Source organism: Electrona antarctica (assembly GCF_951216825.1).
Source record: "Electrona antarctica genome assembly, chromosome: 8".
NCBI classification, from domain to species: Eukaryota; Metazoa; Chordata; class Actinopteri; order Myctophiformes; family Myctophidae; genus Electrona; species Electrona antarctica.
Window position 1 is genome coordinate 32,476,171 of NC_136789.1, and position 16,408 is coordinate 32,492,578.

Genomic DNA, 16,408 nt, shown 5'->3' on the forward strand with positions numbered 1-16,408 from the left:
TACTTGTCTTTAATATATTTTTATGATATATATTACATTGGGTAAAAATATACCCGGGTTTAGTGATGGTTTGACAAAGGTTACGTTTTAGAGTTCTAGGGTTAAATATGAAAACGTGTGAGAAACACTGCTTCACACATAGACGTAAGCTTAAAATAGGCTTTTTTACTCATTTTAGGACCAACGCTAGTGATTTAAAATTGGCCAGTGCCGCACTCTACTGGTCACTACCCGAAATCACTACTCATTTCTATCCCATCAACCATGGCACTGGCGCGCATGCGTAGTTAGCGAGCGCACCAAACAGGAAAAAAAAGTATAGCCGATCTACAAGCTCACAACGCGTCACGGACGCGACGCGTTGTGAGCTTGTAGATCAGCTATTTCTCCCCCGCTGCGACACCGAACCTAGACACGCCCTCAAGGCAACAGTCAAGGCGTGTCTCACTGCTTTGACTGACTCATGTTTAACAAAACTATACTTGTGTTTGTTTTGTACAGTGTGTGATCTCTCTATAGTTATTAAAACATCACCATGGCTCCCAGAGACATACCTGTAGAGCAGCAGACATTGGCGATCATAAGCTGTCTCTTCGACGACGACACCGAAGGGGCGAGATTCCGACACCGTCCCCACCAGGACAGTGATCTAGAGACCGATGGTGCTGGTGGTGGCGACGGTATGTCATGGACTCATGTGTATAATAATTCAAATTAATATTAGGCTGGCAGCTATATGGCTACTGTATGTCTGAGTATAGGAAAACCTGGTGACAACGTGAGGTTAATGTCTGAGTGAGAGTGAATTATACACTGTAGTCTGTAGTGTATAGTAGCCTTAAGATTTAGACTCTCGTAGATGTGTATTTATTGATTCTGACAACAATGTCAGAATTGTCTGTAGCAGGCAGCCTTGGCCTTGGATCAAGCAACGTAATTGGTCTGTCATGGATCTGTATTTAATCGATTCTGACTTAGGTTTTTCTTTTTTTCTTTTTTCTTTTTAACTGATATTTGATATTCAAAATCATAAAATTCACATCTCTTGATCCCAGCCTCATCTGTGTCAATCTATCTACATTTCTTAACGTGTGACGTAATGGGGTCATTGTTGTTGTGTGTTGTTTGCAATGTACACCTATTGAGTATGATGTGTAAGGTCCATGTAAAGGTTTTTGATTGATTGATTGAAATATTTATTAACAGTTTGCAGAATTACAGTACAATTCAAGCACAACTCAATACAAAGACTTGTTAACTGTGAGTGGACGACCCAATAAAGCATTACACTTGTTTACAAGAGGGTCCACCTTGTTCAATTTATCAAAACATTTAGAGACGTACAAATATACACTTCTATAAAGCCAAAGAGCATAGTAGGCCTACATATTTTTTCAACATACTTGAACGTTTGACAATTTAAGGAAGGCTTTTCTACAATTGCTATAATAACATATGTGACTACATAGCCAGTCATTGTCTGTGGCCACATAAACAAGAAGTTGATGAAGGGTAAACTTTATTTCTTTATTGTTTCATTTGTTTTTTGGGGGGGGGGGGGCTGACCTCATGCTCCCTTCTATACATGAGGAGTCCAAGCTGCTTCTTTTCACCTGACAGGGGGGAGTTTCCCCGGCCGAACGTAGCGCGTGCCGCGTGGAAGGAACACGGTATTCCGACCAGTTCCTTTCCCCTCCATTAGGTGCCCCGGCTGGCCAGGTGGAGGTAGTTTAGAGACCAGGATTACTGCATGTTTTTGTGAGGGTACCTACCCTAGGGGACACGGGGAGAACATGCAAACTCCACACAGAAAGGCCCTTTCGCCAACCCTGCCTCGGGTATGGGCACTGATGGAAAGTTCAACATCTTAACCACTGACTACACCAAAGGGATATACATGTTAGGGAAGTATTAGATATTAGACTTCTGAGGCCATCAGGCTGAGGTTGAGAGCCACTCTCTGCTACACATGGTTGTATTTTCTGTACGTTTACTTTTAGTGGGTATAATAAAGTCTATCGCATGTACTTCTCTTCAGATTCAGACGATGATTTCGACCCAGTCCCACTGGCTGAGAAACTGAGGGAGGTGGCCGACCTAATGATGACAAACCCCAGGTTTCAGGACGTGAAGAGGGAGCTACTTTCGGCCACAGCAGACCATGTAAACACACACACACACACACACACACACACACACACACACACACACACACACACACACACACACACACACACACACACACACACACACACACACACACACACACACACACACACACAGAGAGAACAACACAGATTGTTTCTCCGTATACAACAATAACAGACGTTTCCTGCAATAGCATCCTATACATCCATGATGACCACATCGACTGATCTCTCTCACCCATGGCATCAAACTCTGACCCAACTTTAGAACAAAGCGGAGATCCGGGCACACTTAAAGGAGCATTCGGTGATTTGGAAAACCACCCGGTCCGCCCCGGTAACAAAATGTGCACATGCACGCTCTACAGTGGGGGGGAAGTGCAACAGGCCAACAGCATGTGCACCAAGGCCCGCCCCCACTCGATCATGATTGGAGGAAGGCCCCTCTCATCCTGATTGGACGAAGGCTTTGCCACCCGCCACCAAAACTGAAACTAGGGTTTTTTGACCCCAGGGGCTCACTGGGGACAGGGAGGAACTCCTTATATGGTCAGCACACTCTATAGTAGGGAGGATTATCCAGAAAAAAAGAAAAAATAGGTGATATTTGAATTAAGTCAAATCACTGAATATACCTTTTAATGTTAAAAAGGAGGAAAACTTTATTCAACCGACATGTTTCGACCTATACGGTCTTCATCGTCACCGTTATGTACAGTCACCATGACTGTACATAAACAAACAAAATACATACATACATGGATGCACCTGGGACGTATCCTCAGTGATGTATCCTAAGGTCATCGGGGTTTCGGGTCTCCCAACATCATACCCCTCACTCAGGTGACCCAGCTTACGTCCCAGTAGCTACCCTCGATCAGTCCCATCAGGGAAAAACCAGGGCCACACAATCCGTTCTTCCTGAACTACTCTGCCGGGACTGGGAGGTACCATTCTGGCGCGTGGAAGGACTAGGCTCTGTGGGTTGACTCCTGTCCGGGCCCCTCCTACGTCTCACCAGGTCCACTCCTGCTCTCACCAGGTCAGGCCCTGTGCGTTGCACCAGACTCCCAGCACCAGGCACTTTATTCAGGAATGGTGGATTCTCGAGCCGCAACAGTTCCGCAGGCTCCACCTTGCCCTTGGTGGTGCCGCAGGCTCCGCTTGAGGCTTGAATGGCCCTCCTAAAGGCCTCACCGTGGGTTTGTTGGGCTTCTGCCTCACGGAAGACACAAACGTGTACATGACTGTACATAACCACAACCACACCGTCGGAATGCAGGGCCCTTCCCTGCTTGTCATAAACAGTTCCCAAGAAACGGAAAAAGAAAGATTGTCATGACATGACATGTACAGTACAGTACAGTATAGGACTTTCACTTTCTGTTCCTCTCTATACACAGTTTGAGAGCAGCGTCCAATCCCCAGTGATGTCCTCAGATGACCTTTGTACTCTGTTGGCTGACCTGACTAACCTCATTTGATGTGGTTTTGCCTTTTTAACATTAGCTGGCCCTGTAGGTAATGTTATAATGCTTAAACGTCATTTAAACTACATTGTAAACGAAAGTTGCCTTTAACTATTTATGCTGGCTATTATTACCGACAACAAACAACTGCTCAAAATGTGTCCGTTTGACGCAGCACACGTTAATAAAATATTGTGCGCCTCACTCAAAGTCTTGCAATTCCATTTTTCGGGTGCCTGCATTTCCACAACTTTTTTTGCATAGCTGCTGTGCACCCGCAGAAGGAGGCAACCACAGGATTCACACCTGCTGCTCATATCCACTGTGTGTGTGTGTGTGTGTGTGTGTGTGTGTGTGTGTGTGTGTGTGTGTGTGTGTGTGTGTGTGTGTGTGTGTGTGTGTGTGTGTGTGTGTGTGTGTGTGTGTGTGTGTGTGTGTGTGTGTGTGTGTGTGTGTGTGTGTGTGTACACATGTTTTTTCATATTTTAGTGCTGCATTGTTGGTTATACTGTACTTAACCTTTTCTTTATACAATTACACTCTGGATGTCTCTCAATCATTTATCAGAAGTGTTGTCTGTTGGCTAACGCCAGGAATGATTGGGTGTTGTCATGGCAACAGTGTCAGTGTGGGAACTTGCATATCTAGGCACCTGAGCTCCAGGTGACCGGATCATTTCCCCTGTTGATTCTCAGTAAATGTTTGTGTTACCATTCACCTCTCGTGTCTGTGGCTCCTGGCTTTGGATATATATCCCTTTGCCGGAACTGGCGTAACCCTCTCTTATCTATTCTGCCCTCAGGTTGTGAGAGAGGTGTTCAGAGGTGTTCACTGTTCAGAGGTGTTCTGAGTTGTTCTGAGGTGTTCTGTAAGAACGTGAAGGCCCTGTGCCGGGCCCTGTGCCGGGCCCTGTGCCGGGCCCTGTGCCGGGCCCTGTGCCGGGCCCAGTGCCGGGCCCTGTGCCGGGCCCAGTGCCGGGCCCAGTGCCGGGCCCAGTGCCGGGCCCAGTGCCGGGCCCAGTGCCGGGCCCTGTGCCGGGCCTTGTGCCGGGCCCTGTGCCGGGCCCAGCCGGCCGAGGTTTCTCCAGCTAACCCTCTCCTATCTATTCCTTCCTCAGGTTGTGAGAGAGGTGTTCAGTAAGAACGTGGAGGCCCTGTGGCGGGCGCAGTCGGCGGAGGTTTCTCCAGAGATCCAGATGTACAGGATGGCCCTAGCTCTGGGTCTCTACCTGAAGGACAATTTGCCGAAGCTCAAAACCAAAGTGCAGAACACCCTGAATTCATACCTCCAGCAGATTGACGGTGACGCATTTGCTCGTCAAGGTGGATGGGTGAGCACCTTTTCTTTTGTGTTTTGTTTTTATACCATGGATTGTTTTTTTTGCCCTTGAAAGGAGATTCTAGGAATGTATTTAGTTCACTGTCACTGCAGGCGTTTTGTTTATTTACTGGTTTGGTGACTTTTGTCACTGCTTTTGGTCACCCACACAAAGGAAATAATATGCGGCCGCCCAGATCCTTATCCTTATCCTAACCATAACCATACCATAAGAGTCCAGATCCTTATCCTTATCCTAACCATAACCATACCATAAGAGTCTTTGTTAAATGCCTAAATTGTAAATTGACATTTTCGGGCTGGGTAGGGGTAAAATGTGTGCTAATTAGTAATGCCAGGCGGGGCCTCGGGCCAGCCCAGTTAGGGCCCAGGCGGGGCCTCGGGCCAGCCCAGTTAGGGCCCAGACGGGGCCTCGGGCCAGCCCAGTTAGGGCCCAGACGGGGCCTCGGGCCAGCCCAGTTAGGGCCCAGGCGGGGCCTCGGGCCAGCCCAGTTAGGGCCCAGGCGGGGCCTCGGGCCAGCCCAGTTAGGGCCCAGACGGGGCCTCGGGCCAGCCCAGTTAGGGCCCAGGCGGGGCCTCGGGCCAGCCCAGTTAGGGCCCAGGTAGGTTAGTAATGCCAGGCGGGGCCTCGGGCCAGCCCAGTTAGGGCCCAGGCGGGGCCTCGGGCCAGCCCAGTTAGGGCCCAGGTAGGTTAGTAATGCCAGGCGGGGCCTCGGGCCAGCCCAGTTAGGGCCCAGGCGGGGCCTCGGGCCAGCCCAGTTAGGGCCCAGGCGGGGCCTCGGGCCAGCCCAGTTAGGGCCCAGGTAGGGGCCTCGGGCCAGCCCAGTTAGGGCCCAGGTAGGGGCCTCGGGCCAGCCCAGTTAGGGCCCAGGCGGGGCCTCGGGCCAGCCCAGTTAGGGCCCAGGTAGGGGCCTCGGGCCAGCCCAGTTAGGGCCCAGGTAGGGGCCTCGGGCCAGCCCAGTTAGGGCCCAGGTAGAGGCCTCGGGCCAGCCCAGTTAGGGCCCAGGTAGGTTCGCCCATTTGTCTGCCAGTCCCTGACTGACTAACCAGCAGACTCGTTCTGCCTTGTTTATGTTGAATTTGCTAAAATATAATTCTTAAAAAAACAAACAACAAAAACATGATATGCCCAGTCAGTGCAGTCACCATTCTGCACCTGTGATGTTCCTTTTTACTGACACCAAGTTTAAAATAAGAATTGAGTGCACAGAATATCAATACGAAGCAACTGAAAGACACGTTAATTCAATGGTAGTGGATGGAGAGAAAGGATTTTTGTCCAACCACAAAACGGCAACCAATGAGTGCGAAGAGGGGCACAACCACCGGCGAGACTCGACAAAGGGTAAATTGCTATTATGATAAGGGGGCGGGGCAAATAAAAAACCTTCCCGCGATGAAGCAAATTCCCATCTTCTGCTTTGATCGGGCGACATCAACCAGCCAGAAACAAACGCCACAGCTGAATTCCTGTATCATCATATTTATTGTCACGCGGACATTGACCACACTTGGCTGTCATTCACTGTGTGTGCTCATGGTGTGACCAACAACAACCACACCCACTCAAACGGACTACAAACTAGCACATTGATGTGTATCACATTCTGCCCATTCAGCACGACAGGTTATGAATTTGGGCTCGGCAGGTGATGGTCAATCACAAACAGGTTATGAATTTGGGCTCGGCAGGTGATGGTCAATCACAAACAGGTTATGAATTTGGGCTCGGCAGGTGATGGTCAATCACAAACAGGTTATGAATTTGGGCTCGGCAGGTGATGGTCAATCACAAACAACACGACAGGTTATGAATTTGGGCTCGGCAGGTGATGGTCAATCACAAACAGGTTATGAATTTGGGCTCGGCAGGTGATGGTCAATCACAAACAAAAAAGAAAACTCACACAGTGGTGGGAAGTAGCTGAAAAAGACAAAGTACTTAAAGGACCACTTCACCACTTTTCAACCTATCTTCATATAATAGGTCCTCACTAATAATCGTGATAAAATGGCACAATTATTTTCTACTCAGTCTGTGTCTCATAGGAGGGCTGTGGGCAGTTTACAAACCCGTCCACCAGTGACATCATCAATGGGGAATTCAAGCTAATAGAAACTGCAGGCTTTCTAGTCCTGAAATGTTGCAATGCGAAAAAGGAAGCCATCGTTCTCACGATAATAAAAATCATTGTTTAACAAGTGGTGGACGGGTTTCCGAACTGCCCACAGCCTTCCTATGAGACACAGAATGAGTAGAAAAGAATGGTGGTATTTTATCATGATTATTAGTGAGGACCTATTATATGAAGATGGGTTGAAAAGTGGTGAAGTGGTCCTTTAAGTCCATCAACAGTGAGGCATCTCAGAGGCAAATATTGTTGTTTTTACTTCACTACAATTATTTGAAAACTTTAGTTACTTTGTAGATTGTGATTATTATTACAAATGCATGAACCACCCCAGTCCTATCCTATGTATATATATATATCCTATTCTGGGCGGGGAACCCCTTTTGGTGTTTTAAACATTATGTTATAATTTAGCTATTGAAAAATAGCAGATCTACAAGCTCGTAGCGCGCCACTCTGCTATTTTTGAAAAATCGGGAAAATATTTATTTCAGAAAACTGGAGGATTTAGAAGATTATTTTTTTAATTTTGAGGTCAGGCCTAAATGGGATATATACTGAATATACAGTACTTTGGCAATTCAAAATCAAAGGATTTCATACATTTGGAAACTTGCGAAATGGGTCATTTTGCATAATGAGCACTTTTGCTTTTGGTACTCCATGTATATTTAGATTTTACTTGTAGCAAAACACATGATGTCACATGATTAGATTTTCTTTGCCACAGACATACAAAATGAGAGGACAATAATATTAGCAGAAACACAAAGAGCTAGCCCTGAATGACCATAACCGTTCTGTAACGCTGAGATTGTACAAATGCAACCGAATGTGGTTCCATTTGTACACTCTCAGGCCCCTTTTCCACCGATTGGTTCCCAATGGGAACCGGTTCAGTTCTTTTTGGTTTTTAGTCCATGAGCCAGAGCTCCAAATTTAGAACGTTAATTATGAATTGTATGTGCAAAACCATACCTATATTATATTTGTATCACCATGAAACTTCCTCAATTGAGTACTTACACGAAGACAATGATTTATTGTATTACAAATTTTACATTTTTAATATGCAAATGAGGCATTATGTAGGAAATTATGCAAAATAATCGAAAATATGAAAAAGCTACTACTGTGGAAGGGTTATCATGTATTAATTTACTTGTATTGAACCTATAAACAATGTAATATAGGTCTAGTTTTCCCACCAATTTTGGAGCTCTGGCTCATGAACTGAACCGGTTCCCATTGGGAACCAACCGGTGGAAAAGGGGTCTCAGAGTTAAGGGGGTCCTTGCAAATGAAACGTTTGAGAACCACTAGCACTATTTGGACTCCTAATAAGCCATATCGTGTGTCGTAGTAAATCGGTGTGGTACAGTACATGGAGACTTGACATTCAGTAATTGGGTGTTATGCTACGGACAAGACCACATCTAATTGGGTGTTATGCTACGGACAAGACCACATCTAATTGGGTGTTATGCTACGGACAAGACCACATCTAATTGGGTGTTATGCTACGGACAAGACCACATCTAATTGGGTGTTATGCTACGGACAAGACCACATCTAATTGGGTGTTATGCTACGGACAAGACCACATATTTGTGCTACGGACAAGACCACATCTTTGCCCTGTCCGTGTGCGGACATGGTGATGACCCCTGCCCCTTCTCAATGTCGGTCAAACAGCCCCATTTGACTCGGATTTGACTCATTTTGGGCGGGAACCCCTGTTGGTGTTTTAAGCATTATGTTATACTTTAGCTATTGAAAAATAGCAGATCTACAAGCTCATAGCGCGCCACCGAGTGGCGCGCTATGAGCTTGTAGGTCTGCTATTTTTGAAAAATCGTGAAAATGCGGCCCAAATGTTTGAATATATTCTTTCACAGCGAACGTTAACCGCTGACATAGAAATATGGGTTTTTCAAGAAAACTGTCAGGATTTAGAAGACATCTGTAGAAATGTTCCCAGGTCAAAATGGGTTAAAGACTACAGTAAAGTAAATCACACACACCAGTGACCCAGTGTGTTTGGTTTGATCAGATCTAATCTTTCTGCCCTTTATACTCTTATCACAGCAATTATTAACTCATGATATGAACTGCATTGCTGGCAAATATTGCACTGCTAAGCACGACATGATTCTGTTATTCTCAGTTATTATTGCTACTATTGACAAATAATAATAGTAATAATTAGGGATGTCTAATAACTAAGTTATAGTTTATATGTATAGTAGATATGTTCTAGTCACGTTCTTAGCTTACGCATGTTTCGCGATAAATGCATTTTACATATGTGATGTATTCCCATGCTTTTTGTTCTTGCTTAATGTAAGTCGCTCTGGATTAAGAGCGTCTGCTAAATGCCTAAATTGTAAATTGATGTCCAGATACACTTTTTTCGTTCCCGATCCGATCCCGATACCACAATTTCTGTTTTAGCCGATACCAAATACTGATACCAGTGTTGTGATCTCGTGTTGTGTTTTTATAGCTACTGTATCTAGCTATATATCTCGTGTTGTGTTTATAGCAGACTCCTCACTCATATGTGCACTTGCAATTTGGGCAACTCCAAAGCAAACTCCACATGATGCCCCAACATATTATTTACCCGCCATAGTGTCAACCCCTTACCCCTGTGTCGGATCGCTGGTTAGACTGGCATATTCGCCGATACCGATATGACAAAATAAGGGCCGATACCGATACTTTATCGATACAGATACAGTATCGGGACATCTCTAGTTATAATTCCTTTAAACACAATGCACTGTTTTCGGTCACAGGAAGATGCCGCCTGGTGCTGTAGCCTGCAACTATTGCTCTGCACTCTCCCTGTTTGCATCCTACCTGACGGGTCGCTCCTACCAGGTGATGCTGAGAGGGTCTGTGTCAGAACCACACAGGCTCACAACTGGGGTTCCCCAAGGCTCGGTTCTGGGTCCTCTTCTTTTCTCTCTCTACACTACATCTCTGGGTGCTGTCATCCACTCCCATGGCTTTTCCTACCACTGCTATGCCGATGACACCCAGCTGATCCTCTCATTCCCCCCCTCTGATACCCAAGTGGAGGCACGCATTGCTGCTTGTCTGGCTGACATCTCGGCGTGGATGTCGACAAACCACCTGAAGCTCAACCTGGACAAGACCGAGCTGATGTTCCTCCCGGGGAAGGGCTGTCCGCACCGAGACATGGCCATCACCATTGATAATGCTGTGGTGACCTCAACTCGGACTGCGAAAAATCTGGGTGTGACCCTGGACGATCAACTGACGTTCTCGGCAAACATCGCATCAGTGACAAGGTCCTGCAGATTCCTCCTCTACAACATCAGAGGATTCGCCCCTTCCTCACGGAGAAGGCAGCCCAGGTGCTCATCCAGGCTCTCGTCATCTCCCGCCTGGACTACTGCAACTCCCTCCTTGCTGGTGCTCCGGCATCTGCCATCAGACCTCTGGAGCTTGTTCAGAAAGCTGCGGCTCGTCTGGTGTTCAACCGCCCCAAGTTCTCCCACACAACCATCCTTCTCCGTTCTCTACACTGGCTCCCCGTAGCGGCCCGCATCCAGTTCAAAACCCTGGTGTTAGCCTATAGGGCAGTGAAAGGAACAGCTCCTTCCTACCTCCGGGCTATGGTCGATGCCTACACCCCTGCCCGACCACTTCGGTCTGCCACCTCGGGGCGACTGATTGCCTCGTCACTCAAGGGTCCTTCTGGCCGATCCACACGGTCACGACTCTTTTCTGTTCTGGCCCCACAGTGGTGGAATGAACTCCCCACTGATGTTAGGACAGCAGAGTCACTGCCCATATTTCGCCGCAGGTTGAAAACCCACCTCTTCAGGAAACACTACCCTTCCTCTCTGCCTGACCTACTTGTTGTTAACTAGTTGTACGAACGCTTGTTTTCTATTGTTGTATTGTTTATTGGATCTTGTTTAGTCGATACACTTAATTGTTTTAGCTCATGCTCATTTGATTTAGCTATTTTGTCTCATCTGTTTAAGGAAATAGGTAGCTGATATATTGCACTTTTACCTTAGCGCTAGGTATACTCTTGGTTGCTTGTTTTTGCAGAAAATGCACTAAAGACTTCTGGTGATTAGTAGTTTTTGTTCCCTACCTATGTTGAATACACTTATTGTAAGTCGCTTTGGATAAAAGCGTCTGCTAAATGACTGTAATGTAATGTATTGTATTATCGATTAGACGTGTCGAAACAATTACCACATAAGACCTGAGGCAGAGTCTACAAATGCCTTCTAAATCGTTAGTTCTCACATTTTCAAGATACAAAAAAAAAAAAAAAAAAAAAATAGCAGATACAAGCATGCAGTGCTGTGAGCTTGTACATCTGCTATTTTTGAATACCCTACACTAAAATAAAAAGAAAATACAAAGATGCCTTTTTGAAGGTTTTTGGAAAACGTTTTGCCTAGAACGCCAAACATATGGATAATTATTGAATTATATGGTAGATCATAAAATAAAACAAATACAAATATATAAAACAGGAAGTACCTAGAGTGAGGTATTTGGAGAAGTATGGGGAACATGGGGAACCATTAGCATATATGGCTGTTCTGTTCAACGTTTTTGGTGTTCTGAAGTCAAATTATGTGCATGTTGTCACTGCCCTGTTAGTGGTAGACCTGATTTCACCATCAATATAGTATGCAGTAAAAGGATTGCATTGACCGTCAGTAATGACTGCAGATCCACACACCAATGCAATGTAACTGGCTTAATCTGCTGTAATAAGCAGACTGACTCATTTGACTCGAGTCGGGAGACCTCAGTCAGATATTTGCTCATTCAGTAGGATGTGCAGTAATTAGGATTTATGTAGTTGAACACCGTTTCTGAACAGCTGATTTACATAATCTGCTTCACACACACACACACACACACACACACACACACACACACACACACACACACACACACACACACACACGGTCCGCCAATCAGTGATGTGGTTTTCCTTTGCTTTCTTTCAGGATGCCGTGGCAAATCCATGCAGGCCCCAATAAGAAGTGGACTTGACTGGGCTAACGTCAGGGCCGGATTAACACCTCTGAGGGCCCCTGGGCACTGAAGCTCGAAGGGACCCCCTTCACGCGCGCGCAACATTTTTGCTGTTTTGGAGCCGTTTTGGGGCAGTTTTATGCCGTTATATTGGCCTATTTCCGGTTGCCTACCCCCCCCAGAGTGACAGCCAATCTAGCGCATTGTTGCTGCTTTACACACAATTGCACTTTCAGCTGCCCTTCTCACCAACAATAAAACACTAATCTTTTTAGACACCATTTATTTCATTCGGATTAGCAGGGAATTTCTTTCTTTTTTTTTTTTGAGGGGCCCCTGGTGCCCAAGGGCCCCTGGGCACGTGCCCAAAGTGCCCATATGGTAGATCCGGCCCTGGCTAAAGGTCCGGGGACACCGGTGGTACATTCTGAATGATTCCATTTCCAATTGAAACCTGAAATCATAAAACCCTTAAAGCTGCTGTCAGCCACACATCGGCTGACTTTCTCTTTCTTTTGCTGGAGACAAATGTCACTTTCTCCCCAATCTGGGAAGCCATCTGGGAAGCCATCTGGGAAGCCATCTGGGAAGCCATCAGGGAAGCCATCTGGGAAGCCATCTGGGAAGCCATCTGGGAAGCCATCTGGGAAGCCATCAGGGAAGCCATCAGCCCAAAACAAAACAAAAAAAGGAAAAACTGTGCCCTCCGCTGTTTGTTTCCTTTGTAGCTTGGACTCTGTTTTTGAGAGATGACGTTTGTCTCTAATATGTTATGTCATTATCTAGTGACATCTGACTGTCTCTAATATGTTAGATCATTATCTAGTGACATCTGACTGTCTCTAATATGTTAGATCATTATCTAGAGACATCTGACTGGGGCACAACTTTAGGTCTAATATGTTAGATCATTATCTAGAGACATCTGACTGGGGCACAACTTTAGGTCTAATATGTTAGATCATTATCTAGAGACATCTGACTGGGGCACAGTCAATCAAGATTTATTTTTTTATTACCTAATACCTTTTTCTCTGCCAAAACCTGGACCTGTTGACTGTTGATTCCGACCGTCCGTCACTGGACTTGATGATGTAAGACTGTGTGTGTGTGTGAGTGTGTGAGTGTGTGAGTGAGTGAGTGAGTGAGTGTGTGTGAGTGACCAAACACCAGCAACCTTCCTGTCCAGCTGAGCTGTTGTAGCCAAAGTGAACAAGAAATAAATAGTATGGTCTCCTGGTGTTGCAACAAAATTGGTTACCACTGAATACTATGACTCTAGGTTGCTGTGTTGGCTGTAGTATATTGGTGTATTTTACAGTCAAGTCTCATATCAGCATATGACATGTTAGCATACACGGCACAATCGATGACCTTTTCAACAAAGCCTGCCATCAACAGGCTTGTGTGACTGCTGAGTTATAGAATTCAATTGGTCACCAGTTTTGGTGAGACACCATTTTCACGTGATGTTCAAATCAATCATCGACTTTTAAAAGGGGTCATTGACATTGACAATCTACAAAGTGGATCACTGGCACAGGCAGGGTGGTCATATTGTACACTACAGTACTCAGGGAAACTATTCTTACATGATACAAATGTATTGGGTATACAATCGTAATGCTGTGTACAGTCAATACAAAATGGATCGATTGATTGTTAAGAGACTGTCGTACCGTAAGATGTCCTGTAATCATTCGACTTTCAGTCTTAAATCGTTATATGTTTTGCATGAGAACATTGTGCACATAATCAGAGCTGTACAATCAGTACAATCGCCCACCTGATTGTCAAGAACATTTTATTTATTTCATGGTGTGTGCGGTAACTATTGCAGAGTGATTCATTGTTTCTTTCACCTATAGGTTGGCACGCTCTGAATGCAAACATGAAATAATGACTCATGTACTAACCTCGCCTCACCAGGCTTTCCACCACCTCGGAGGAAAGCCTGGTCTCTGTTTCAAAAGTCCGTATGATCCGGTCGGGAGCGGATGATATCGTTACGTCATGTTGTAGTGTTGTTTTGTAGTCGACAGGCAGGAACAACACTACAATCTCAAACCAATTTTTCTCAATAAAAGCTCTCATAGCCTGTAGCTTTTATTGAGAAAAATCGGTTTGAGGGAAAAGGAAGTTGCCGCCCCGTTGTTCCTGCCTGTCGATATCATCCGCTCCCGACAGGATCATACTGTATACCCTAAATTAAATGGTGCCCAGGCTACTCATGTACAGTATTGGGTTCTTAATCCCTGCCTGGCATCTTTTGTCTGGCGTTGAAGACCGCCGGCATGCACAGCTTTATTATAAAACATTTTTCAGATATACAATATTGTTGCCGTCAGGCAACAATGCTGTTTTTATTTTTATTTTTTTCGTAAATTAGCGCCCTATTTGATCACATTACAGGGTTACACTAAAGTATCAAAAGTAGCACATAATACACAAGCAATAAACGTGTTTTGAGTTTGTAGATCTCCTACTTTTGCTTTTTTTTTTTTTTTTTGAATCCTGAAAAGTAACAGTTCTGAACATGTGAGCTTTCCACCCCGACAGACGATATTTAACCCATTTTGACCTGAGATCAGATTCTAAAAATGTCTTCTACATCCTGACAGTTTTCTGAAAAAGCTATGTTTCTATGTCAGTCGTTCTTCGATTTTTCAAAAATAGCAGATCTACAAGCTTGTAGAGCTACGAGCTTGTAGATCTGCTATTTTTCAATAGCTAAAGCATAACATAATGCTAACACCAAAAGGGGTTCCCGCCCACGTAACTTTGATGGCTATTCGAGGCTTGACAATTATTTAAGTGACAGACCTGCTATTGAATGAAATTCTTCTAGTTCAGGTCTGAGAATGATGAAATGAAACCATACCTTTCTAGGAGCAGTTGGGTATTCTAATTAAATTAACGGTGTATATAGACGGAATAATGAAACAATCTTTCTGCCTTTTTGTTTGATTTAACTCGAGGTTCAATCTCCAGTTTAATGACGTGTGTTTTGATGTGAATGAGCTTTGACCAAGTGACCCATAAATCTGGAATAAACTGGGCTGTGTGCGTCACATGATAACCACACTGCATGTAGTGTAGTCTTTATGTTTGTACAGTATGAAACCTAGATTTAGCACACCTCTATCAAGCGGTCATCCTCAATACTTGAAAGAGAGAACCATGTTGTATAGGTCACGCATAAACTCTGTTCATTAGTCATAGGCTTGTGGGGGTAATCGGGGGATTTATGAATCTTATTCTGGGTTTTTATACATCAATGTGAAAGAAAATCCCACCTAGACTATAGAATATACTGTAGGGGTGTCTCGACAAAGCAAATTAAGTTTTGTCTAAAAAAATAATCTCTTCGTTTGCACAATGTCATCAGGACAGACTTGCGAAGCCTGTCGCCTGTTTGCCATGAAATGGTTTGTAAATACGTGACTCATCAAAGGATTGCCTCTTCTCAGTCGTGCAACTGTGACGTATCTCTCTTGGGCATTTCTCTGATAGGTTAATACTCCATAAATGTATTACACCACATTGGGATGCTGTACCTCTATCTGTTATTGCTTCTGGGAAAAGTGGTGGCCTAACGCTGTTTACAGTTGTGTTTTTGTCTGTATTGCTACTCTTTTATTTTATTTTTTAATTAAATGTCTTTGCAATGATGGCTGATGAAGTTCTATTGCTCTATCATGCAGATTGGACAAAATGTCATTGTATTTATTAAAACACTGTTATATAATAATGCTGCTTTAAGTATATATATATATATGCAAAGGATATCCTCTCCACTCTCCTCACTAATGATCATGATAAAATGGCACCAATTGTTTTATCCCCTGGCCTACTCCGTCTGTCTCATTAGGAGTAGCTCTGTAAATGACCAGCAGATGGCAGCAGAAGACCTCAGATCAAGAACCAGAATACGTTCGCTGCGACCGTGTGTTCAGATCCAGACGGACACGTTTAGTGGTTGCACACAACACTCACTTTGAAGCATGCTTTGAAGACGATCAGAAAGTTAGTTAATAGTTCTAAATAATTAACACACATTTCAGTGTTAAAGGAGACTTCTGGGTTACAGGAGTACTACTGCACTCATTCATTCATATCTGGATGAAAGCCACAGAGGTATGTTAAGTTTGAGGTATTCGTTTAAGTTTCAATGCGATATCCATGGTTGATTTGTTTTGTTTTTGCACTTTCTCCATTTGCAACCCATCCCTTGATTACATCTACATAAACGTTCAGATAAAGTGCTCATCCCAGGGCC

At 44.7% G+C, this 16,408-nt stretch overlaps 1 protein-coding gene across 4 annotated transcripts; it reads left to right on the plus strand.

Moving 5' to 3' along the window:
• Nucleotides 1–439: 439 nt before the first annotated feature.
• On the plus strand, nt 440–15,802 carry LOC306927817 (uncharacterized protein). 4 transcript variants are annotated; one of them, XR_013790596.1, is made up of 5 exons: nt 440–680; nt 2,039–2,163; nt 4,734–4,946; nt 12,102–12,903; nt 12,984–15,802. XR_013790596.1 is itself a non-coding variant. In XM_079507670.1 (5 exons), the coding sequence occupies exons 1-4, from the start codon at nt 536–538 to the stop codon at nt 12,132–12,134; spliced, it is 516 nt and encodes a 171-aa protein (XP_079363796.1). In that variant the 5' UTR covers nt 440–535; the 3' UTR covers nt 12,135–12,157; nt 12,515–15,802. The 4 variants fall into 4 exon arrangements, 3 of the variants coding, with proteins under 3 accessions (XP_079363796.1, XP_079363795.1, XP_079363797.1); XM_079507670.1 differs by having other exon boundaries at nt 12,102–12,157; nt 12,515–15,802; XM_079507669.1 differs by having other exon boundaries at nt 12,102–15,802.
• The last annotated feature ends 606 nt before the right edge of the window (nt 15,803–16,408 follow it).